A 26,881-nucleotide genomic window follows, 5' to 3' on the forward strand; every position below is an offset into this window, starting at 1 on the left:
ATTGTTATGGCGTCATCCCTCTTTTTCTGAATTTTTTTGAAATTGCAAATCAATTTCCTTGTTTATGTGCTTTGACTTCAAAAAAGTGAAATGATTGGGTGCAGTATGAACAGGTTTGCATAATTTCTACATTTTTTTTTTTTGCCTTTCCATTAAAAGTAACCGAAGGTAATATGGACCATTTTGCCAGTATTAATATCTGTTGGTATTGTTTGCTTGTGAATGGGCCCGCTGATGTGGAAGAACTCAAAAATGACGCGCACGTGTCCTAATACTCAGACATAACAAAAGAAATGGCAGGGACCATCTCCAAAGTTGGCACTCAGCCATAACTGAAATTAAAGGAATATTGTATATATTCCAAATAACCACTAGATTTGTTTATTTTGTGTATTTTACCATTTGATGAGCATGAAATAGCATAAGCGTTGAAATGAACAGAGAAGTCTTTCCAGTTGATGGCAGATTGTTTTAAAAGGACATTGCCTTCACATAAACAAAAGAATTAGTTAAAATCATTGATAGTCTGTATATGTTAAAGTTTTAAAAGTATAAGTGTTAAAAGTAACACAGTCTGTTTAGTTTGTTCACACATCCTAAGCAGGTCTTTCACTAACTGTAAATCATTATTGGTCCAGCGTTTTTACAGGACACATATTTTCATAAAATGAATAACAGCATTCCATTATGTTGCGTATATTCCATTTCTGCAATATTTCTACCTGCAGGATCACTTTTAGGTGACTGATTTCTAATCATTCGTTGCTAGGCATGGAAAATTTAAAAAAAAAATATTATTTTATTTGTAACATTTCCTCAGTCTTTAATAATAAATGTGTTTGTAATGTGCTGTAATTTCTATTTCAATTCTTACGATTTTTATGAGTACATACAAGTAAAATGCTTTTAAAATTTTTTCTGTTTGAATCACTGAAACAAATTTCCACATGATATGGTAGTGTTTACAAATTCATAACAATTGTTCTAGTTTTGTGAAGAAAGTTGAGACTACCCCTATGTCGATCCCAGGAGAACCAAAATAGCTTACTGGAAAACCGGCGTGAGTCATCAATGAAGGATTGGCTAATTCATATCAAAAATGCAGAAAAAAATTGATTAAAAGCCCAACCGATGAGTCACCAGCGACTAGCATCCAAATCTGCAGTCAGTCGGCACACGCTCACAAAGTCAACAAAGAAACAATGGGACATGCACCGAAAAAAAGGAGCTCGCAGACAAGCCCTATTGTGTCGTCACCCTCCACAGACAGAGGAAGGTCAAACTGGAACAATTGTATGGAAATAGCTAGTAATGATGGTAACTGACGGAAAACAATAATCCCCTATAGTGGGGAGATGCTCCTCTAGGGCAGTAATTCAGGATCAGAAATTGAGAGTTATGGTTTAAATTGGCCCCAGACAGCCATCTTTACATGCAAATGAGATTTGGTAATATCTGGTGGAAAAATTGGCCATTTTGTAGAAGTTTAATGAACAAGGAAGTTCATGTGTTCAATGAGTCACTCGCATGTGAAAGAGTAGAGTGTAAAATAAGTAGAATGCGCTGCAGATGGAAGTTGTTTTGTAATCACTGGGAGCAGATTTGTCATCGTAGTGGTACGGATTCAAAGAATTGGTGTCATGTAGATATGAATGGCACCATTGGCACAGGCCTGACAGTTGTGACTGTTGACACATTATCTTCCAGCAAAGTGGTAAAAGGTGACATGTCTACGCATCATCAAACTCTATTCCCATGGCTCTACCTCTCACACATGAGTAAGTGTGCAAAACGGCAGTGGTCCCACCAGGTGCCACTCTGATTCAGATCTCCAATGGATATTGGCAAATTTACTAAGTTTTTTTTTTTTTTTGGGGGGGGGGGGGGGGGGGGGGGGGAGTAATAACCAAAAATGTGATATCAGCCTAATACTGCTGCTAGAGCTAGATAATCCATGGTCATTGTTAATGACCTATGGGAGAGACTTATGTCCTGAAACTTGCTGCCTTTGAGGACAACTGCCCAATCAACTGTGACATCAGTAGACACACTGTACTGCTTTTCTAGGATCATAACTTATATTTGCAAAATTTTACCCAGTACTGGGTGGAAATTCATGTGAAAGCATCCTTTCTGATTTGTAAAAAGGGAGGTTTAATACATTTTGTTGTATCTGTTTAACAAGGCTCTCAACTCAATACTTTAGATTCTCATAATTAATCCACGATTGCTTGGAAAATTTCAACGTGGCTAAAGATGGCTTTAGTAGACAAATGTAATTTTTGAATTATTTCATTTTTTACCGGACAACCATAAATTTGAACACAACAACAAGATAAAGAAACTACAGCTATTTCCCATATCAAATAAACTCCCAGCTTGATGAACTCCATACAAAATGTCTCCCATTGATTTCTCCATTCAAATAAAGTAGTTCAGTTAACAGTTTACCCTACACATCAAGGAATCCTGTCAATCGTTTAGTGTTAATAGCATTACTCAATAGATAAATAGATAATTTAATTGCCACACATTTATATTGGAGTCATCTTGACCAATTATCTGTGTAGTTAATCAGATTTTAATTATGGCCGTATGCACATCTTTTCATTGTTTTTAAAGTGAGATTTCTTTTGCCATCAATTAATTTTAATAGTTTTACTGAAAATCTTTCAGCTTGACTACTTTATTAAAAACATTGCATTTCACTGTATTTGTCCAGTGAATGATATTATACCCAATAGATATTGAATGCGTTTTGATTTTCAAGCAAAGCGTGACTGCAAATTTCAGAGATTTTAATTGAACACTGGTTTTTCTTTCCTCTATAATGTACTACAGAAATAAACATGATGGACATCTGGAGGTAAATGTTGTGAACCATTTCATACTACCTGCTGGGAATGTACTGTGTCTATGTTGAGAAGATTTCAAAAAAATCAAATCCATCATAATTTGACAAGAGTTAAATATGCCTTTCTGATCTAATGGTGAGTGTACCATCAGGGAAATCACTACGGAATGAACTATGACCTGACAAATGAGGCGCAAATATAAATTTATTCCCGCCTGTGAAACAAGAGAGAGAGTGAAAAGAAAGAGAGAAAGACACACAGAGTTCTTTAATGTGACAAAGGAAATCTAGTACGGAATGGAAATGATGACTAAAAACCATCATCAAAATGCTCTCCAAACAGAATAGTGACATGAAGTACATTTCTAGACTTTGCCCCCCAGGCAAGGATCAGCCAACAATACAGTGAGAACCGTGGATTTTTTTTTGTCTAAAAAAAGCAATTACCCATCATCCTTTGTGAGAACACATCTGAACAGATGTAGGCCCTCGTACTATAACATATACATTATTTTTAATTAGTGCGGGAAAATAATTACTTAGTTCCTGTCAGAATCTGACAATTTAGAGCTCCACACACATGCCCATCTCTGCTTCATAATAGATTGCCATCGGAGTTGACATTTTGGCATCTGGCTGATCCATTTTAGAATGTATTGAAATATTAACTTATCTGCGATATCAGGGATGAAAATAAAATCACTTATCTGATTGATTTGAAGAAATAAATGGGAAATTTTTTGGAATCGGATTTGCATTGATTAGTGAGTCTCGTATCCAGGGAAGTTGAGCATTTTTCCGACATCATTACAGGGGAAAAACAATTTCATGAGCTGGCCGTTCAACTAAACATTATAAGATTATCACCCTTGGGGGCAGTTTGAGCAGTTTGAAATGTAAAAAGATGTAAAAGAAAATTATGGTCTAGGGTGTTATGTGTTAGTTGAGTTCCAGGCAGCTGTGTAAAGCTTGTGAAAAAGTTCATTCGTAGTGAAGTTCTAAATTGTTTAAATTAAAAAAAAAGGATAGATTGAACCAAAGATATAGAGAGTGTATTTGAACCATGGACCCCCCCCCACCCCAACCCCCCAGCCCACCCTTCGAGATACAGACCTTCCATATACCAATTACGGAAGGACTATTGCTGAACCTGTCGCCAATCATTTCGTAGACTGTGTTTCGCTGTAACATTGATTGTACCCAGTCCTCTATTGTTGTCGATGACACGGTCTACCAGCCTTTTGTCAGTGGGCTGCCTGAGCGCGTGTACTTTATTGTTGAAGCCGCATTGAATTGAGTATGCTGCACACAAGAGTCTGTATCTTGCAAATGAGCAAAAGTGTCGCAATAACGAGATGTTAGTTAATTAGAGTCTGGTTTCAACGCAATATACTTATTATCTTTTTTCACCCCATCTTTGTGTCTCTATCTTTTTGAAAATATGATTTGCTCTGTATCTTTTTGATTCAGCCCATCATCATTTTATGAGAATTGAGGTCAGGGTAAGAACCATGCTGTTTTCACTATATTGTGGTCTTCTGTGATAGTATCCTCACGAAAGTGGATGTGTGCTCAAAATAATACAGTCACATGATTTGTGTTATCAAGTAACAATTTTTTTGCCATGATAACTGAGACACCGTTGTTATTGAGGGAGGGCAATACGTTTATCAGGTGATTTTTAGTGTAATCACAGCTCCTAATCAGAGTGTATCATGCTTCATCAACCATACTCCACTTCCTTGTAAATGGTAACTGCAGTACTGATAAAGTTTACAATGCCCACTGTTCTTTGATGCATGTCAGTTCCCTCCATCAGTTTGCAAATGCTATACAAAATAATGTGTATCCTAGATACATGCATGCGACCAAGTAGAAGAGAAAATTTTCTACCATAAATGATTTAGTTTTATCAAGGCGATATCAACTTCCTGGATTAGTCCAAATGTTTAGCATTGCATGCAATCATTCGCTGGTTTCCATATTGCAATTTAATCCATGCTTCCTTTATTCCTTTTCGTTCATGTACCTGATTCAGAAATGAAATTCTAACCAAATTTATTTTGGCAGAAATACATTTATCAGATATTTATCAGATACCCAATAAATATGGATTTTGGTGATGAGCAGACAGATAGACTGTGCTGATGAAGCAGTGCGTCAAATTGATGCACTGATACAAAAAAGGGGACTCGTAGGATGGTATTTAAAATGTCGATTTTTAGAGTAGCGGAGCTTAGCCTTTAAATTTCTCATCAAGCTCTTCAATCTCGTAATGAGATGCAATAAATAGAATAAAGTTCATTTTCACATGGGAATTATAAAACAAAAACAGGGTAAACATAGTGTCCCTTTTAACATTGAACACAAAAAAGTGAACCCCCCTCCCCATGTTGTACCTGATGTATTAGTAACCTCCAACAGCAATTGTTTTCTGTTCAGTGTCTTGCATTGAGTGATTTCTTGCAGTTTTCACACACGGGAAATGAATTTCTTACCATGTATGGTTGTGTTTTCTTTGTTCATCATTGGACCAGAACTGTGATTTTCCACAGACTCATAATTCTTGGTGCAAACAATTTGATAGTCAAAAAGGTCTGCGTCAATAGACATCATTTAATGTTTTCTCTCTGTCTGCTGTGAATACATGTATGTATGGTTACAAAGTCAATTACATCACAAACCACAGAACAAAGACTACTGTGTTTGATAGATTCAGACCTTACTTCTACTGGTCTTTAACCATTGAGTGCTGTAATTTTTCGCACCAAAATTTTAGTGCAATATTTTACAAATTTTTACAAATTTTTCTGTAATTTTTTTATAATTTTGGACCAAACTGACATCACATTTCATTGGCTTCAGTTTTTCATCAAAATTTTGGCAAAAATCTGAAAAAATTTGACAGGGGTACATTTTATAAAGGTGACAAAAATTGACTTTGGCGCTCAAAGGGTATAAACATGCAAAAGTGTGTCTGCTACTGATGAAGGTGGCGGCAGGTGGGTATCAAGCAAAGAATTCTGAAATGCCAATAAAGTCTGTTTTACCTGGCTGGTACATGAAGGATCTTGCCTGGAAGCAACTTTTCCTATCAGGTCTTCCAGTAGATGATGAATAATCAATACCGGTACCTCAATATTTGATTTGAAGATGCATCATGTGTATAGATAGGATTATGTTCCAGTGATCGAATTGATCCAAACAGTATCCATTGCATTGGAAAGACAACTTGATCTGCAAATGTCCTGGCAACATGTTAAAAAATCATATTAAATATTACGCTGTATCAGTGATGGTTGCACAACTACATTGGTTGCACAACTACGTGTAGAAGAGACAAGAATGCTCCAGGTAGTAATGTGTTTTTAGAGAGCAAATTTAACAAGGAAATAGCTAATAACATTATGAAGCAGTGCAACAGAGAATTGCAAATACACATTCCAACACTGACTAGAATGCGTGATCAATGGTTAGCTGGCTGAAAGAATAGTCAGTGTAAATCCTGGCCAAGGTTCTCTTTAACTCTTCCGTGATACTTTGATGATTGTGTGAAGTGTGAATTGTGATAGTTCTGATTCTTTTCAACCTTTGATCAGTCTTGCGGAATGTGAACACAAAATTTTGCGGAATTGCTCAAGTGGGCATCTGACTTCTTGTGATGGTGTGTGCAATATTCACATTAATGCTTTTCCTGCCAAGTCCATATTTCACCACCAGGTCAAGATGGTTAAAATTAATGAAACACAATGTAGTCCATATGGTGTATTTTAACATAATACTGTACATTGAAGGCTGTTGAAAACATAATACTGTAAAGTTGATTTTTTTGGACAAAAGATGCTATAACATACCAAGCAAAGTTGGTGAAAATACGTCATGTTTTGGCTCAATACTGCTTTTTACTGACTTGGCTGATGGGGAAGTGATACAGTTATTACTGTCTGGAAAGGGTTAACATTTATGAACGTTGATAGATGTGAAATGACCTAGTGTCTGTTTTGTAAAGTGTGTTATGAAATGACCAATGATAATTTTGTTATAGTACACATTGAAATGCACAAAAATCCAGATATTGAAGTGTCTTCAAACTGTTGTGTAGTTCTAAGATTGTTTTTGTGGATTTACTGTGAGAAATCAATGTACCTTATCAAACATTACGAGGAATTAATGCTGAGAACACGGTTATCATAATTATCACCGTGCAGAGTTCTATCTCCAGATGTAAGACATTAGAGATTATCAGTGTCTCAGGAGGAGAATATCGTACCAGGCTATTAGGAATACACTCTTTACAAAGCCCAGAAATGAGCAAATTTGTTTTTCATTCTTTTTTCCCCTCAAAAGTAATCGTCTCCTGCTATGCTTTGGTTTGATCAAGTAAAACCAAATCATTCTTTACAAAGCAATGTGAAGAAAACAGTCACTTGTCCAGAGGCAGAAACTCAGAACACATTTGTAAACTAGTTACAGCAGCCCACAGGGAAAGTATCACCTGTATACCTCAACTCTCACGGACATTGAACTCTTGTTCCCAGTTTCCATCACCATGGTTTCCAACCGTTCCATTTCAATATTTATTCACCTTGAGGAAAGCAGACTCTTGTGGCGCTCCTCTGTCTGCACACGTTTCGAACTACACTCTAGCCTATAAGCTTATTATTTTTCTGAAACGTGGCCTCTTCATGTATTCAACGGTGTGTTTTGGTGGTATCGATCTGAATAAATGATGAAGGACACAAAAACACTCTAATACATTGACAGGAATTCAGTACCAAGAAATTATCAATAATCGAGCAATTCGCTCTTTTCTGTTATCGACAAGGGAACTTGAAGATCATCAAGAAAGGTTCAACGTCCTGAAAGGGGCATTGAACCTTTCCAATATGCACAATGATCGCAATGGAATTTTGAAGCATGAATGAGTGACTATGTGACAGATTTTCTTTTAAATTTAGCCCGGCTAGTGGATAGCACTATATACCTTGGTGACAAAAAACACATCATAAAAAATAAACTGGACTCCCAGTCATAAAGTAGATTATTTTCCTGTTTGCTTTGATGAATCTTGAAACGCAGAGTTGACAAAACTATTGATTACATCATGAGAGAATTTGTTTACTCAATGGCATATAATATGTTCTGGCAACAATTTCAGTGCTAACAAAAGTGAGGGAAGTCCTTACGGAGTGATTTGCCATTTGTGCTAGTTTGGCCAGCTTTTTATTCCCTTCAAACTCTATATGATGACGATGTGTGACTTGACAACATCCCCCAAGATTCAGCATACTTAATACAGGCATACCTTAATATCAAAAAATGAGTGGAAAATTTTGTCACAACATGTTTTTTACCACATTGCATACCTATCCGTTCTTACTCAGCATGTAGTACGGTATTTTGTGGAGGGACCGTGATTTTAGAAAATAAATTGTGACAGTGGTCAAAATCAATTGTGTAGTGGATATAAATTGAATTACAATGAGTTTAAATGAGTTTGAAATACACCTTGAAGGACTTCATCACTCCTGTGTTTTACGAGGCACTACTTGATGTAAAAGCTGAAAGTGGAGGAATCAGTTGACATGTACTCTCTTGAAGCAAAAAAGCTGTTACTATTTCAATGCCACATCATTTTTACAGTACCATAAAACAAGCATTGAACCCCTAAGACACCATGCAATTACTACTTTGGGTTAAGGAACATAGCATCTTCAATTAAAGATGCTGAAAAAATGATCTTAAAGTAAATTTGAACGTACTAGCCATGGTGCCTCCATAAAAGGGCCATTTTTGTCACCTTTACAAAATATACCCAAATCAATTTTTTTCAGATTTTTGCCAAAATTTTGATGAAAAATCTGTAGCCAATGAAATGTGATGTCCATTTTGTTCAAAATTATCAAAAAAATTACAGAAAAATTCATAAAAAATGGTAAAATGTTGCACTAAAATTTTGGTGGGGAAAAATTACAGCACTCAAAGGGTTAAATCTTTGATAAAGTTCTCCAATATTTGTCAATTTTCAGGTCCACTATTAAAAATGTGTCATAATGCACAACCTGTAGATGAATTTGTAACCTGCATCGTCTGCTGTTGAAAATCCTATGCAGATTTAATCAGATATGAATATCAGTTGATAGTTACATGTAACTGTGAATATTTCACCAGTATTTTCACAAACCATGTAAACACCCCCAGAAAGCCATGCAATGTATATTTTTAGATTATAATCACAACTCCTTTTAGATGTTCTCAATCAACAGCTGTTGTTACATATAGATCACTCTTGATGTATTATTGTATGGAATTATAACCATTTGTGTCTGGGTTTTCCTGTTTGAAGTGCCTCTTAACAATAAACAGATAAAAATAACCTTACTATTATGTTGGGGGCATGAATTGAAAGATCTACATTGTGTTTATTTGTTAAATGATGTCACTTTTGACCATTTTTAAAGCAGATACGATACTTGCATTGACAACAAGATGATTTCCCAACTCCCTACAGTACAATATATGTTGAAATACTCAGTATCTGGTTTGAACTTGATTATGGTAATATTGTTCAGCATTGTATTTGTGGTGGATTCTTTTATCACTGCAAGTCTCACATGTAATAGGTTGACAAAAGACTGCTTGCAAGTTTAAGGGTGCAGTAGACATAAATTTGAGTCAATATTTTCATTTTTCCCCAGAAAACAAACACGTATCATAATTCTCCTCCCCGCAACATGCAGAAATCGAAGTATAGGCCTTGTAAAAAATCTATTGCAGGCAATACCGGTATGCAATAATTACAGGGAAATTATATTAAAGTCGGGTCAAATTAAGGCAGTATGTGCCTCAAAAGCGAAAGGCTTGAACTTTCACTCAAATTTTCCTCTATGAAATTTTCAACTGTTCTCTGACAAAATCAAGAATAAAAAAATCTGGTTCACCATGCAAAGTTTGGCACCAGGATACATGTACCCTACGGTATTTGAATTTCAAAATGGCTGCCATTCCTGTGGTAACTCTATAGGGAAAAATAAAATGTTCAGTTTTAGAAAACTAGGATGGTGAAATTTTTTCTTGCTAAAAGGGCTTAAAAGTAGCCCCACAAGTGGCATCTCAGGAAGAAATAGCGTTGATCGCGATTTCAGGTTTGTTACTAATTATAGCTGCGCGCGCGCGACATCGGACAAATTTTGTTGTTGCATACACGGCTGTTGTTGCAGCTTGTAGTCTCAGCCATAAATTCATACAAATTAGTGTGTCTTTTAGTAGCCATTGTAACACTAGTGGGTTATATTTCTGTTGTTTATGCGGAAAATGCAGACAAATATTACTTATGCATATTAATGAGAGAACAAATAACGTCACTTGCGATCAGCGCTGTTGTAAAAATTTTGAGAGTCAGAATATCTGTCCCTGAGGCACATTCTGCCTTAAGTAGTCAATAACATTGGATATCACCTGTATACAGGCTATTCTGACATGATTTTGTTTCAGAACTGAAATAATGGAAAACAGATCAACAGAAAGACACAGAGTGCTATGTTTGCAGACTGAGAAACAACTTGCAGTTGTGCTATCATGAGACAAACACAATATGAAAATAGTGTCCGACATCATGATCTTTAATTCACATTTTGTACAACTTAACGTATCAGCAAAATTCTTGTTAAAAATGCCAGTAATGAAGAAATTATCAAATGCAACAAATTATGATAACATTATCTATGAACAGGAAAATTGGAATCAAACAAGCCATCTACGACTAATTTAAGTAATCAGTACAGCCACCAAAGCGTTTAGAATCTGAAATGCCTCAAGACTGACTGCTCACTGGGGCAATTTGCATCCAAAATTCATCATTTAGATGGCTTTTGAAATCACCATGGTGACAGACAATTGGCTCAGCTCTCTCATTTGCTGTGCATATTGTAGTATTTGATTTTGAATGGCGTTTGAGATGAGCTGGTGCATTAGGGACAGAGTGACTTGATCGTACGATTGTAATCTGATATTAAAAAGTGAATGGAGAGTGTCACAGTCGGACGGATTCTACAATAACTGCCTGGCTACCGTTCATTTGTGTATTTTAGTCAAATCTGCTGTTTTTTTATCTTTATACTGCAACCAGACGTGATATGAAACTTGCAATTCCAAAGTTTATTCTTGCTCCAATGAATTTAATTTTCAAAATGTTTCCTTTGAAGATTACTTTCATCACCGGATAGAGACATGAAATATATCACAACTATAAACACATATAGTTGGTAGATACGTGAAATATATCATGATTTTAAACATATACAGTTGGTGAATATGTGAAATACACCACGATGATAAGCATATACAATTGGTAGATAAGTGAAATATATCACATCTAGCTAGATACGAACACAATGGGTAAAGCAATATTCATGATGTCATAAAGCTTGTTATGGCCATTGTCAACTCAGTTGTAGTATCTTCCTAGGATGAGAACCCAAGCTGAAAATTTTGTTCTTAGCACCAAAGTTGATAGGCTTTTAGTGGATGGGGAGTTAAAAGAATTAAAACCTTTAATAGCTATCTTTGTGTATATTTTATGATATGCATGATGCAAATGAAATATCATTGAGTTGATAAATAATATAATATGAATCACTGGGATAAAGCCAATGTTGTAAACTTTACCAATATAGAAATCGGCTTTGATAGTTTACTCAGAAACACGTCCTGCATTCAAGCAATGCAGTTGTATTTGTCTTCTGTATTAAAGCAACTACCGGTATCATGCATGATTTTACAGCTGAGACATGTGACAGTGTCTTTGTTTGTGAATCGGATGAATCTCATTTCATCGGAGAGAGCAGCAGTTTCTGACACCGGCAGGTGAATTATTGTTTATATGATTCATCGCTTCTCTAGATGACATCATTACTGGCAGATTTGTGTGAGCAGAATACCGATATTTTTCCTCTTTCTCTCTCTTGGTAAACAGCCAGCCTCATTTGTATTCTGAGCACAATAACTCTTGGCACAGTGCCAAGTATTAGAAGTGGACGATTTTTACAGTGCACCAATAATTGTATCTTTATTCATGTTCCTGGATCCATCATACCTCAACAACTGTAGATTTTTTTGCGCGGAAAAAGAGTGCAAACGTGGAAAAAAATTTAATAAAAATTCAACTACCATCAGGTGAAATTTAAGTAAAGGAATATTTCCAATGAAATATGAATGAGCTTACCCACGAAGAATGAAAATAAATTTGATCTATGAAAAATAAGGTTGTGATTCAGTACTGAAGACAGTTGGTGTGTGTGTATTCATGGGAAAATCCCCTTCCCCAAACAATGACATCAGCAATTTACAATAATTATAGACCACGTGTGCTCAGCACACATGACAATGTAAGCCCAGTGAATATTTTATACTATGATAAGTGCATTTTGGGTGTTTTCTATTAATATTTGTAATGAGCTATACAACAAAGGAACCCACTTCTTTTTATTTCGGAAACCAAATACAGCTGTTGAGGGAGAGGCTTTCTTGAAATTATTTTGAGTCAGTTCAAACAAAAAATTGATAATTGCAGGTAATTTTAGAGTACATTTTTAGTGGTGCGATCCATTGTGAAATGCAAATATGTCCAAGGGCTTTGTTCACAGCATCTGGAGTAGAAAAGTAATCCTACGACAGTAATACACAAAAATAACAATGTAGGATTTCAGAACAGGAACAGACACAAGACAAATATAAATTGTCATTTATACAAACAAAGGAGCAGATCTCTCAAGTGTTCTGCTTAACCCTCTGAGCGCCAAAGTCAATTTTTGTCACCAATGTAAAATATACCCCAGTCTGTTTTTTTTCAAATTTTTTATATAATTTTGATAAAATACATTAGCCAATGAAATATGATATCCGTTTGGTCTAAAATTATCAAAAGAATTACAGAAAAATTTCAAAAATCAGTAAAATGTTACACTAAAATTTTGGTGGGAAATAGTTACAGCACTCAAGGGGTTAAATGCAAGTATTGTTATTTTTAATAAGGTTGTCTATAGTTTTCCTTATGGGCAGACTTTTCTCACAACTGCAGATAAATTTGTAGTAGCATTGTTGGTTGTTTTGATTGGATATCTGAGAAGTGTCGGTTCTGAAATATTGAGTGCTAAATTGTTGTCTCTGAAATCATTTTATTGTCGTAAAGGGAGCACAAGAATAGAAGATGGTTATCTTTTAATTATTTTATTAGTGTAAGCGGAACATAAAGGTAGCGGATTTATTGATAAAAAATGCTCCATGTTCTCCAACATTGAATTACTGATTTAACTATGACAAAATTGGTATGAACCATATTCTCTACATTTCTCTGTGTAATGTTAAGCCTATTACCCCAATTTTGCAACAAAATATACTACACTTTGATCGGATTGTAAAATACATCAGGGGAGAAGTACTCTCAAATTGCATTTACCCTGAGCGAAGTCGACTATGGTATCTTTACCCCATGTCATATTTCTGTGTACCGACAACTTTGAAACATTAAACCTCAAATCAAACGTCGGGGACTTCATACAAGCTAAATGCCAGAGAAGTGACGCGCTTGATCATTTCATCAGGAGACGGAGAATCTTCTAAAGATCAAATTTCAAAGGTTAATATGCATAATATCAACATTCTGCTCCTGAAATTTTAAAGATCGAGAAACAGAGACAATATTTTATCTCTTATGTCCATCATCATGTGATTGAAGAGAAAAATATTACCATAAACTGGAAATGTTATAGCAGAATTCCAAGTCATGTTGATCCCATCATCCTCCCACTCATACTACTGATTTGCATTAAAGTCACAAAGTACGCCACTGCATGAGATCCTTTACAAACCTATGCTTCAGTGAGCAGTGTTAGATCCACTCTGTAGTCCATAGGAGTGATGATTACAAGTTTCTCACCAAAAAATGTAAAAGTACCAGTAATCAACAGTTAAGATAAAACTACCACACCCGTACTGATTTTTTTAGAATTGGAAATTTTTTGTCGGATCAAATGAATATTTAATAATTGCTGTATGGAGCGCTTCAACCCTAGTTCCCTGTACAAAGGTCAGATCGTATTGAACATGATAACTTTGTTCTGCAGTTATATATGCGTCTTGTGTTGAGATTTCACCCAAATTTATTTTGTGATACTCTTTCTAATAGCTTGTAGAATTCTCAGACGGACAAGACAGATTGTTGCTGATAAATATGCATCCGAGAGTCTGTGCAAAGGTTCTTTGCATATAGCTCTGATGCATATTTATCAGGGCCCTCGTCTCCCCATAACACAAGAGTCTTTTGAATTTACAAACGGGAAGTTTTAATGGCCTGGCATATCAAAGCTTTTAATAGGGCAGAGAGTAAACAAAGTGGATAGGGGGAAACGGCAAAGTGTTGTAATTAGGAGATAATTAAATAAATGATGACACATGGGATATTTTAAAAATAGAGATGCTGAAAAGTGGAGTCATCCACAATCAGGTCACAGGTTGTGTATGTTACTTAATTTTTACGCAGTGACACTCCAGTGTGCTCTTCAATGCCTCAACAACAAGAAAGGTGTCAAAAATCACAAATTTCAGATTGTTTTCACTGTGTACAATGATGAAACAAATAAAGGAAGTAAATATGGCAGTGTTTTTGACAGGATGAACATCACTTTTCAGTATGACTGTGTTTATCCCTACGTTGCATGATTGACATGCCCCGGCAGACAAAGCTGTATCATATGTGTGGAGATTTCCAGGGAAGAATAATTCCCTTTGTGAAAAATGATACCCTAGCTACTGATTGGTCTCTCCCGGGAAGTATTTTTCCCAATATTGTTTATCACTACCTCCCCTGCCAACTACATCTTCGGTTCTAAAATCATTGCACCACCTACAGCATTGATTTTTATTTTCATGATCCATATGATATCAAAAATTTAATATGACGTGCACGGCTTTGGAATTAATTCTGAAAGCTTCAGGGTTTAGTTACAGTTTTAGTTGAACTCTACTGCATTAGACAGAAACACTGTGTTAGAAAGTCTCTTAGTTGACAAGGGTGACTTTTTGATATTGAAACAAAAAACTTCAAACTTACATTTCTTGCCATAAACCTGTGAATTTTTTTATGTCTTAAACATTATTTTACAACAATGAAGACAGTAAAACAGAAAACATGAAATGATAAAATTAAAACCTTTTTACAGCAGTGGTGACCGTCAATTTGATTTTTTTTTGCCATGTGGGTGTTTAAATGATCATATTTATTATTGTTTGTGAATATTAATAAATGATTATATTATTTATTAATGTTTGTAAATATTGATTAGAAGTCTGTGTTTGTAAATGTGTTCAGCTCATATAATAACCTGTTTAGGTTCTGTGAAAGCCAAATAAGTCATTTTTGAAACCCGTGAAAAACGTTGCGCCATGCAAAGCCAAGAGTTTCCTTACAACCTGGGTTTAACATCGACACACCAAATGAAATACAGGATAAAGCACCGGCAGAAGAAATATGTTGATCATTGTTAAATTTTGAAATACTAATGGTGTTGGAGGTAGCAATGCATGCCTTCATAAATTTCAAAATCATTTATAATTCATTCAATCAAGTATGGACTGATTAAAATCCCAAAATCATTAGCACGATTCCTCCATCGAAAACATAAATAACCTAATTCTAATATTGCTAATCATCATTGCCAAGGACAAATTGATAGTTAGTGTGGCCTTCCAGACGTCTACTGCCACTAATGTGCCATGCTGTAATGTTGCTAAGTTATGTCTGATGGAATCGGGATATTAAGATAAATATTAGATTAGGTTAGTGTTGGAGAGGGCATTCCTCTTTCCATAATGTTCCCACAGTTACAGACTCTGTAATAGTGCTGAGCCAAGGTCAAATTCAACTTGTAAGTTGATGATGACATCCATTTATTGATTAGGTATTATGTCAGAGTCGTTGCACTCCAGAACGTTGACACTGCTCGCTGTAGCTGCTGCTGTGATGTCACTCTGACTATTTCAGGATTGAACCCTAGACAGCTAACAAAACTTATCAAACTGCATCTTTAGTAGGCTGTAGAAATATTCTGTTACCATGGTGATTGCTAGTTATGGCGTCTCTATAATAGTGTTAGGTCTGTTTATCCCTTTGAGTCATTTCAACAAATGTGTTATTGAAATAATGCTACATCCTTGTTTCCAATTCTTGCATATTATTTGTGGATGGACTGATATTATACATGGGATGTTGCACCATAGAGAAACATAGGAAGTCATGACAATTAATTTGATACAATACAAGAACATCGCGCAGTCCTCCAATGATGAAGAAATTGTCGCTTTCCACAAGCACACATTTCGAATTGGCCTTCCGATTTCCATACATATAAAAAAATTACAGTGACAAGTTTATCAATCTATTTGCAAGCAGATATTGAAACAGTACAGAGTACGGGGTCAAGGTCATGTCAGATTGGTTTATTGACCCCTGGATATTATTGGATGCCATTCGGTTATTGACACTTGCACTTGAATATGAAAACATATGATTACATAGGCATGATGTCACGGGAATATATGAATACGTTTGTCAGGTTGGTAACCTGTGTGGAGAACAACAGCATCGCATCCAGCAGATGCATTTTTCTCTGGTTCAAAATTTGACAGGTTTGAGTCAAGGCCAAGTTTCACTCAGTAGTTGCATGCAACACCTTTTTTTGAGAAAATATGTTATGGACATGGTATGTCACCTTGTACAGAGACCTGAATTTCAAGGTCAAATTTGATACAATCAACAAAATGAACATAGACATGCCATCCAGTGAATGGACAACATTTAGATGAATTTTCCACAGACTATGTGTCGATTCAAACACCAGTTTGATTTAAAAACTCAATGTAAGAATAATTCTAAAATGATTGGTGCAAGTTTATCATCTTATTGAAGTTTTTAACCAAAAGTTTATGAGACAAAGTTGACATGACATCATTGTAATAGGTTGTAATATTTACTGGCATTTTCAAGAATTCTTACTAGACGTTTTACCGAATGTTTTCATCGATAATCTGCAGAGCTTCATTGCCCATTACTGAATTATTTATTGTTCTGATAGGCGAGTTGGTCAGTAAAACAAAAGTATGTGTGTTTGGGGGATGTGCTATGATTTCTGAGAGGAAAAGCATAATGATGCCAATCATGAAGTATTCATATCTGTTGATACAAAGTCGATATGGTTTTTTTTTAGCAGACTATGAGTACATTGAACCCTGGAGTTGAATCCCATGATTAAAATAGTAATGTCAAAGTGATGGGCAGCTTTTGAAAGTGAATGTTTTTTTGCATCGACCTTGGGGACTGGTTCAAACAAAAGCATGTATGGCTAATCAGTTTGCTATTCATGACAGTCTGGGTGTGCTTATGAAAGTATCACCTGCCTATACACATGATATGCCTGCACGTGTGGGTGTACGCTTCTCGTAGATAGGTTGAAACATCGCTGGATGATGTTGATGTTGTTCATTCAGAAGCCCTCTCTGATGGTGATGAGAGCAGTAGAGATAGACTACAAATGTGCAGATCCAAGTCTGCTGCCCTCAATGGGTGAAAATACCTGAGAGCTCTCAGCCTGAGTAATTGCAATGTTCGATAAATTTATTTCCCTTTTTACCGCATCAAATAACAGAAAGATATACACAATGGTTACATGTATGCTATCACTTTAGTGCTAGAATTTTTTGTTGATTTTTTTTCAGTCAAAAAGCTTGAAGAAGATTTGGAAAAGGCCTTGCTGAAGCCGATTCCACCCCCACCGCCACCACCCCCGCCTCCCCCACCTCCGACTAATCCTTTAAGGTAAGGGGAAAAACTAACATCGCATAGAAAATCAAATATTGCCTCAATCCTTTCATCTTTATCTTTCATCATGTTTAGTTCACTACAAAACCCATTTTCCATTTTGTGCAAACAAGTCAGTTATGTTACAGCAAAATTATTTTGTCAATACAGGGAAATGACTTTCTTATGCCGTCTGGCTGGCAATTCTATGCTGAGCATTTTCAGTGAATTCATTTTGGATGTGACTACATAAAATGGATCAGCTCAATGGATATCAATATTATTGCATGGAATAATGCATGGCCTGTACTAAAAACTAAACTGCTGACATAGACTAGCTGCATTTCAGTCATTTGAAACATTGCTGCATACTTCACAACTCTCTGCTGTGTTATTTCTATTGAACAGGTGATTGACAAATCATGTCAGTATCATGGTTTGTTTCATTATTTAATTTTAATCCACCTCCTGATAATGCCATCAAATCTCAAAATGAGCATTGGAGAACGTACCTCTGCGTCCAGTGTCCAGTCATTGGTGGCCAGTGCTCAGACTGTTTTTGAGTTAGTTTACAGCTGATATCAGTCAGTGTTATCCAATGTTGAGTCAGTGTTAGTCAGTGTTGAGTCAGTGTTATCCAATGTTGAGTCAGTGTTATCCAATGTTGAGTCAGTGGTATCCAATGTTGAGTCAGTGGTATCCAGTGTTGAGTCAGTGGTGTGCAATATTCAGTCATTGATATCCAAAACTCAGTTTTGTTGAATAATCAGATTTTCCAATATTCAACTTTTGTCCAATATTCAATCAATGATGTCCAATATCCGGTCAACAGTGTCCAATAATCAGTCAGACATATTCAACATATTCAATCAGTACTGTCCAATGTCTGGTCAACGGAGTCCAATATTCTGTTTAGTAGCTATAGTGTCCAACACTCCAATATTCAACCAGTGATGTCCAATATCCAGTCAACAGTATCCAATATTCATTAAGCCATGTCCAATAGTATTATTCCAATATTCAGTCGGTGGTGTCCAGTATCCAGTCAACAGTGTCCAAGAATCAGTCAGCTATATTTAACATTCCAATATTCAGTCAATGATGTTCTGTATTCCATCAACAATGTCCAATATTCATTGAGTCAGCTATATTTAACATTCCAATATTCAGTCAATGATATCCTGTATTCCATCAACATTGTCCAATATGTCAAAAGTGGCCAATATTCAGTCAACTATGTCCAATATTAATATCATTCCAGTATTCACTCAATGATGTCTAATATCAGGTCAACAGTGTCCAATATTCAGTCCAATGAAGGTCATGCTTTTTTGTGATCACATTTACATCAAGTAATAAAGAAAATTACCTTTTTTTCAAGGTCTAAAATGGACGAATTGAGGAGGAAAAGATGTTGTTAGGTTTGAAAATATTTGCCTAGTAACCATTAGAATTTGTTTTCAGTGCTTTGAGAATGGCAATAGGAAAGAAGAAACAACCACCCAAGTCTGTCAAACCACTCAGTAAGTATATTCTGACATTGAAAGTTACAAGTCATTAGGGTCATAGGTCATCAGTCAAGAGTAATGTATGCTGACCCAATCAGATCAGAAAATGTAGTGTTTCAGAAAGGGTAAGAATAGTTTTGTCAGGTTGTTTTGGTTTTTTCCCTGTAAAAGGTCAACTTGTTGCATATTGAAAGAAGTTTCAATGATGCTATCCTTTTAATTGTATGGAGTATACTAAATTTCATTTCATTGGGAAACTTTTAAATGTATGCATTCTAAAAAGTTACTCTATCGCCATTCCTAATCCGGAAAATCTGATGTGTAAAAGCCCAGTGATATCAGAAATTACCGGTAATATTCTCAGGCTTGTATTGTATGTTTTGAAATCAGAGATGAATATCATCATTTCTCTAAAACAAACTTTTCCATGCTGTTGTTTTTTCCCAGTGGATAACCACCCTTGTCAGGACGCCATGAAGGAAATGATTGACCGTATTAAAAAGGGTGTCCCGCTTAAATCTCGCACGGTAGGTTTGTCTTGCCAGTGGCTGTATGCAGTTAACTGTCTCTTAATGCTCATCTTGTTTGGTATAATCATAGACATAAGAGGAACTGTCTATGGTATAAAATTGTTGAAAGATGTACAACTTATCAGAATTTATGATTTGGATCACAGTAATCTTGTTTTCAGGAAACAAGAGAAAGGTTTTAAATTGAATCATATCTGTGAAGTGAGTTTGACAGTAATCCGTTGCTCATAATGTAAATAGTTTTGTAGCACGAAAAAATTCTGCATCAAATCTACATCTGGTCTCTCTCGCTGACTCTTTGAAAAGTATAAGTTCACAAGTCTTTGATTGTTGCCATCCAAGACACTTTGTGACAGCCGACCTTGGGATTGATTAAACTTGGCATGCAATTATGTTAAAGAAAGTATAATATAAAGAGAAAAATGGGAATGTTATTGTTATTGACAGAAGGTGTTTGACTACGTACTAAGGTTTAGAAATAAATGAACTAATCAGTGAATGAATCAGCCATTATTCATTTTTGTTTGTTTGTTTATTTGTTTATTATTGTAACAGAATGGGACAGCGCCAAACACTGGAAAGAAAGATAGTCAGGCCATCCATGAATTGGGTAACATGCTGGTAAGTTGGAGTATGCGAATGTTTACCATAGCAAATACAGCACTTCTGTTCCGAAGGTCACATTTTGGGTAATTCAGATAGTACAACACTTACAGATCAAAACTGATGAATTGTTATAGCCCACAACAAGCACTGAGTGAATTCATTTTATCCAGAGAATTTGCTTTTGTCCAGCCCAATGGAACATTACTGTCACATGAGAAGCATTTGTTGATGAAGCATATAATTTTTCTTTCATTTTTGACATATTGTTACTAAATGTCACAACTTGCAACACAGCAGAATGTACCAAAGTGTGTCATGCTGTTGTTTCTGTCATCAAGGTTAACTTGAAAAAGAAGAGGCTTGTCAATGAGACCCTTGGAAAAGCAAGTCCCAATAGTGGAGGAGCTGATAATGAACTCATGGAAAATCTACGACGGCGAAGGCTGAAGACAGATGGTGATTTGTTGGAGATAGAGAAAGAGGCCAAAGAAGAACCTGTCAGGAGGTAAAAACTTTGCTTAGGTTTTGTGACTTGTGTTTTCAAAATGGCTGCAATCACAATTAGCATATCGTCATGGTGATGGGTTAAATATTTTCAGTCTTTCAAAATTGTCATAATTTTGCAATTGAGTGTATTAAGCAAGTATTTCTTACATAAACATTCGTAATGTGAGCCATCATCAACCATTGGTAATCATGAAGAAGCAGAGGATGCAGTATTTTTCACGTCAGATACTACAAACTATGGTTGTATATTTTTAACTCTCTGACTGCAAATTTATCTCTCTCCTTTCATTTTCACAGATCCAGTTGTAACCCTCCCATCAGTGTTGGGATGATGACGCAAAAAGTGGAGAAAAACGCGGTGTCTGTCGAGGCTGAAAAATCTGCATCACCTGTGAAAAGTGCCCCTGAAAACCAAAAAGCCACGGCGGAGAGTGACGCTCTCTATGAAGAAGCCACCTTACCGGTGAAAGAACCGGAGAGGAAAAAGGAAATGGCGCCAGCTCAGGTGGACGATGTCTATGAGGACACTGAAAACATTGCATATGAGAGTGCTGATAAAAAAATAGAGGAAGAACACATTTATGCTGGTGCTGATGATCCAGATACTTCAGAACCATTATATGAATTAGCCTAGGACAAAATATCATCAGTCATCTCATATCTATACATTGAATTGGAGAATTGAACCAAGACAACTTGTGAAAATCTGATATTTACCAATGCGATATTTCAACTCCACATATGTACATTGTTGGGACACTTTTTGACTCATATTATTTTTTTTGCCAAATTAAACAACCTCTCAGTCTCATAGCCATTGTAATTAGATGTAGGGTTGACATTTCAATGTGCCTTAACTTGACCATGATGTCAACTTGAATCAGACACTTCAGTCTTCTCCATAACAAAAAACGGAGCAACAATTTCTCACAGTTATTCTAAATGTCACTGGAAATCATCGAAATTTCATCAATTTTTTTGTAAGATTCTTCTTTACAAGTCAAACATATATGAAGAGAACTCAAATTTTACAAGCATGTAAAGGAAAACCAAAAATTTTACTATGTGGTTATTCTGCCGAATTATACATGCTCTGTACTATTCTACAGTCACTGATCACACAGGTTTCCAAACCATGACATTGTGTTTATAATACATGTATTTTGTGTTTCAAGATTTTTTCACGTCAAGATACTGCAAAAACTCAAAGCATATTACTTCCATGGATAAGATGTGGACATTTAAACCATAGTTGATGATAGCTACTGACATACACATTTCATAGAGTGACTTTCATGAATGTAAAGATCATATTATGCAAAAGTTGTCCATTGATGTGCCTGCTTCATATCAGAACTATGGAGAAATCTACACAAATTTTATCCAACATATATTCATATGTTCAAAGTGCTTTCAATTTCTGAGGTTTAGATACATGTTTGTTTTTTTATTCGGATATGCTAGAAATATTCTCTATTATTGTGAAAAGCAAGATGAGCACACTTTGACAATCACCAACTTCTTTAGTTCATCAATTTTCACATAGGGTTTATTTGTTATTCAAAAAAGTTTCAGATTCCAAGGCTGTTTCAAGGGCAGCTGCTGGGAATATTAAAAAAGTATCTTACCTTCAAGCCAGGGAGATATTATGAGATTGTTACATGATTGAAAGAGGTCAGGCTGAGCAAATCCTGTGATCTTTGAACCATGACCACCAAACGTTTTACCATGACCAATGAATTTGCCATATGTGTGGTCTTAACAGAGCATTAGTAGTAGTAAATATGGAAATGTATGATAAATCTGTGTACACAACTACCAAACTTGAAAGACTACTAAGTGTACCACCATAAACTGAATTGATTTGACCAACCTCCATGAGGTGAAGATTTTACTGTATGTCAGCAATTGAAAAGTTAAGCCATCTTCATCAGTTGAAAATGAATTTGAATTTTGAGTTTGACATCAACTCAGAATGGTCCATAGCCTTACTCAGTGGGTGTCAGGTGATATCCATTGGTGTCTCTTTATCCGAGCAAGGCCTACCAGTGGATACAAGAAGTGTGCAGACAGTAAATCCATTCATTGAAATACCAGTGAGTGCTGTATCGTTGGGTTTTTGGAATCAATGAACTCACATTTGGGGCACAGAATCTGCAACTAGCTCGTAGACTGTGATAAAAATTGTAGAAATGCATCAACTCTTCACAAACATAAAAATGGTATTAATCAAGTTTATATCAAGATATATTCAGATGCATGTACCAATGCATGAGTTCATTCTTGCTGTTACAAAACTTCGAGCAAGACAGAACTTTCAGATTTTGTTGATCAGTTTTCACAAGCGTATGGAAGTGCTCTAAAACGTCCATAACATTTATCTAGCAGTTATTTCTCATTTTGATATTCATAAAGTAAATTAACTCTTTATAAATAATTTATGGCTAACATTTTGACTGCAAGCTGTGCTATTGAAAGCAAAGGGTATTTGTGTGTGAGGGTATCAATTTCAATCCTACTTAGGAATCACAGTGTTTTGGGACCTTATAAAAACTTACCGGTGTTTAATTTCGGATGCATCTCTTCTGAAATAAGAAAGCTTCCTTTAAATACAAATCTGGTGCTCTACACATGTGATATCAACAATGGCACTTGCAACTGTCAGATACTTTCAAATGAAAGATTTATCAACATGATGTTAACACAGTCTCAGCAATCTTGCAGCTCATTCCAGTCTACAAAATACCCAGTCTGCGGGAGTAAACACTCAACACTATCACTAATAGCCTGAACAACTGCACCAAGACAGTGCCAAATAAATATTAAAGTGTATCAAAAATTTATAAAATCTGAACTGTGAATTTTTTTACATTGCTTTCTACTCTACTTGCTTTGTACTGACCTTGACAGGGTCATTTGTCTTCCATCAACAGGAACTCTTCCGTTTTGATTTACTGTATTTTTGATCACAACCCAGAATATTTTCTCTCATTCAATGTAATATCATATACTCTCGTGCAACATTTAACCTCAGATTCCAAAATAAGAAAGTTTACATCAATAGTAGGAAAAAAATTGCCACTGCCAATCAGACAATATTTTTTCAGTACTGAATTGCAATCTCCACTGATTTTTAAAGGAGTATTTCGTTTCTCATTGAGTTGTGAGCTCCAAGATATTCATTTTCTCATTAGATTTTCTGATTTTGACCTAAACCTTTGTACTACCATTAGCCCATACAAATTTTCTTGTGCAGAGTGATGTAGCACTTGTATACACAGATTTGCACGTGGAACAGCATTTTCAGTTGCCCCTACTGAGTGCCATCATGTTTAAAAGAGATGACCAGTTGACATAAAAACTTTCAAGTTCTAATGTATATCAATCTTCTAGACAATGTACAGACAGACAGAAAAGCCTAACTTGACCCGTGCCTTTGACCTTGTGTGACCTTTGACCTAGTCTTATAGATGAAATGTGCCAATGTACTTTGCAGTATATCAATTACTGTGTCAGACTGTTGATGTATTGAAGTTTAATCAATCCTTTTATGACTGTCAATCCAAAATGTGAACAGTTCATTTTCAGGGTCTCAATCATTCCAGCTGTGGATCTTGACTCAAGACTTGTTGCTCAAAAGAGCACGGTTTCATCTGTCAAAATCAACATTCTTTTTTTCTCATGCCAAAATTCAACGTGTTGAACATTCCTGATCCATCGTCTCTGTAAGTAGATGTATATATTGTAAAGCACAAACTGTAATAAGCTGCCTGTGGGACCAGTTCAGCGAACAGATCACAGTGTATGGAACTGTTATTGTCTGTAGTAATTCTGTTGCAATATATTGTAAGTTGTGTGTGATACCGGTGCAGAAAGTGAGACGTGCTATTTCTATACAAGCTAGATTGATTTCAATAAGCCAAGGTGATGTTATCAATGCTTTCTGACGTGAACTTTACAAATAACAACATCCTAATAATAGTTTCTCAGATTTTCAAGCAGAAAGCTGACTCAGATCTGTAGTTCATCGGTCAGCTGTCAAAGTGTTGTCACGTGTAACAGAGCTGCTTGATTGTGTCCATTGGGTGATTTCAGTGTTTATATCAGCAGTGCTGTGAGACTTTTGTCATTCAGAGCTATTTTGTAAATGTTTCCACTTTGCTTTTATAAAACTGTTGAACATTTTATTTTGAACAATGGTGTTTTTTTTTACATAAATAGATAGAATAAGCAAAGTTGACTGTACTTTGAAATATGATATTATCAATCATGAGCAAACATTGGAGCTGTGGAATTTTAAAGGGCTCGTAGTCGCTGAATTTTTTTTCTCATTTATCAAAGCATAATGAGATACACAGTATTCAGCTCATCAACTCATCCTGTACGTGTATAGACTGAATTGTTATTATTGACAAGTGAATTCAAACGTAAACAATAATAGTGCATTTCACATCATATACATGCTGTGTTGAAAAGCCAAATAGTGAGTGTTTCAACATGCTTTAAAGAGTAGAACAATTGGCGTACATAACCAAAAAAAATGTAAAAGTCATCGACAGCTTAGTTACTGGGCCTTTAAATCTTGCATCAGTTTTGCAGGAAGTGCATAAAGCATATCACATTATACATTACATTAGATGCAACCTGTCATCAAAGCAGAGTAAAATAGCAGTGAGTACACTTACGATTGTATCCCAAGTATCACTCAATGTTTCTAGTCTTGTATGATCTCTACTGGAAACCTATGTCTCCATCGGACATCACCAGGGTTACACTGAAGTTATACAGATGGTATGCTAGAAATGTTTTATTGTGCTGCCCCCATTGGCAATGTTGCTTTATGTTGTGATCTTCTCAAATCACTGTAACCATGAAAGCCGCTAGCTTATCAACGTCTTTCATCCGGTTGCATCCATGCTCCAGCTCTTCAATATTATGTGAATATGGCTTCTGTATTCTTGGCCTCAATTGCACAAAAGCATGTTCTTTCTCTCTGAATTGGAACTGCTCGCTCAGTATCTACTGATTCATTCTGTCTTTTTATGCAAATTGTGAGTGTCACATCTTGTTAAATTTCTCAGCCAAGAAAGAGACGCTTACCCAAATATGGAAAGTCACCTGATTCCAGGAATCTTTGTTACAAATAATGACATAGAAATATCCTTTTACATTTGAATTTAGAGAAAATGCATGAAATCCAAAGTGTTATCTTAAAGATACGGTGTAATTACTGATAAAAAAGCTGTATAATATTAACAATCACATGAAATGTACAATTTTAGATTAGAGAAATATTTTTATCTTTGAACAAGTGAATGTTAGTGAGTAATGGCATGGTCTTGGTTATCTTCGAAATCAGAGTACAGACAGTTTTTTTCCACGTATTTAACTGTGAGTGATGAAGGATTTAACACGGTGTATTGATAGATTCTGGTAGTGGTGGATTTTGCCATGTGTACATGAAATGTTTTCAAAGTACGAGGCAGGGTTGAAAACCTCTAGCTTAATTTTGCTGTTATCTAGACAAATATCTCACAGTTTGCTGTGATTTCCAAATGTTATTTCTGTACATTTGTTTTGTGTCTCTTGGGGTTGTCTCTTTATTGCAGCTGGTACACTTATATTACCAATAGACTTGTTATACAGCACACATCATGTATATTTACCCTGTTTTAACCTGGTCACCCCTATTCCCTGTAAACAGGTCCACAATCACCATTGATAACAATGGGTTTGGGCCAAACCATGGTGGTGAAAGGGTTAAGGGAGAGAACCATTTGATTTCGGGGGGGGGGGGGGGGTATGGAGGAAGAGGGTATGGGAGCAAATTTTTTTTCCTGTCAGAGTGACAGCAATTTTTTTTTCTACTGTCAGACCTGCATCAATTTTTTTTTTCCAAATGGAGTAGCAGTGCAAATTTTTTTTTATTGGTCATCAAGTTTGTAATGTGTTGTATATAAGGGAGCCGTCATTATTGACGGCCTGAAACTCCGAAATTTCGAGTGACCCTCCCCCCTTCACCAAC

At 35.8% G+C, this 26,881-nt stretch overlaps 1 protein-coding gene across 1 annotated transcript in view; it reads left to right on the top strand.

The window, feature by feature from the left end:
* The window catches only part of LOC139120637 (shootin-1-like), a 153,751-nt gene extending 128,698 nt beyond the window's left edge, over window positions 1-25,053 (top strand). Inside the window, exons 17-22 of the mRNA XM_070685153.1 lie at window positions 17,624-17,723; window positions 19,170-19,228; window positions 19,661-19,740; window positions 20,299-20,364; window positions 20,688-20,854; window positions 21,154-25,053. Coding sequence (XP_070541254.1) covers window positions 17,624-17,723; window positions 19,170-19,228; window positions 19,661-19,740; window positions 20,299-20,364; window positions 20,688-20,854; window positions 21,154-21,490 — 809 coding nt within the window. The 3' untranslated portion in view covers window positions 21,491-25,053. The remainder of the gene's footprint in view (window positions 1-17,623; window positions 17,724-19,169; window positions 19,229-19,660; window positions 19,741-20,298; window positions 20,365-20,687; window positions 20,855-21,153) is intronic.
* Window positions 25,054-26,881: the final 1,828 nt, after the last annotated feature.

The sequence above is a fragment of the Ptychodera flava genome, chromosome 20, assembly GCF_041260155.1.
Source record: "Ptychodera flava strain L36383 chromosome 20, AS_Pfla_20210202, whole genome shotgun sequence".
NCBI lineage: Eukaryota > Metazoa > Hemichordata > Enteropneusta > Ptychoderidae > Ptychodera > Ptychodera flava.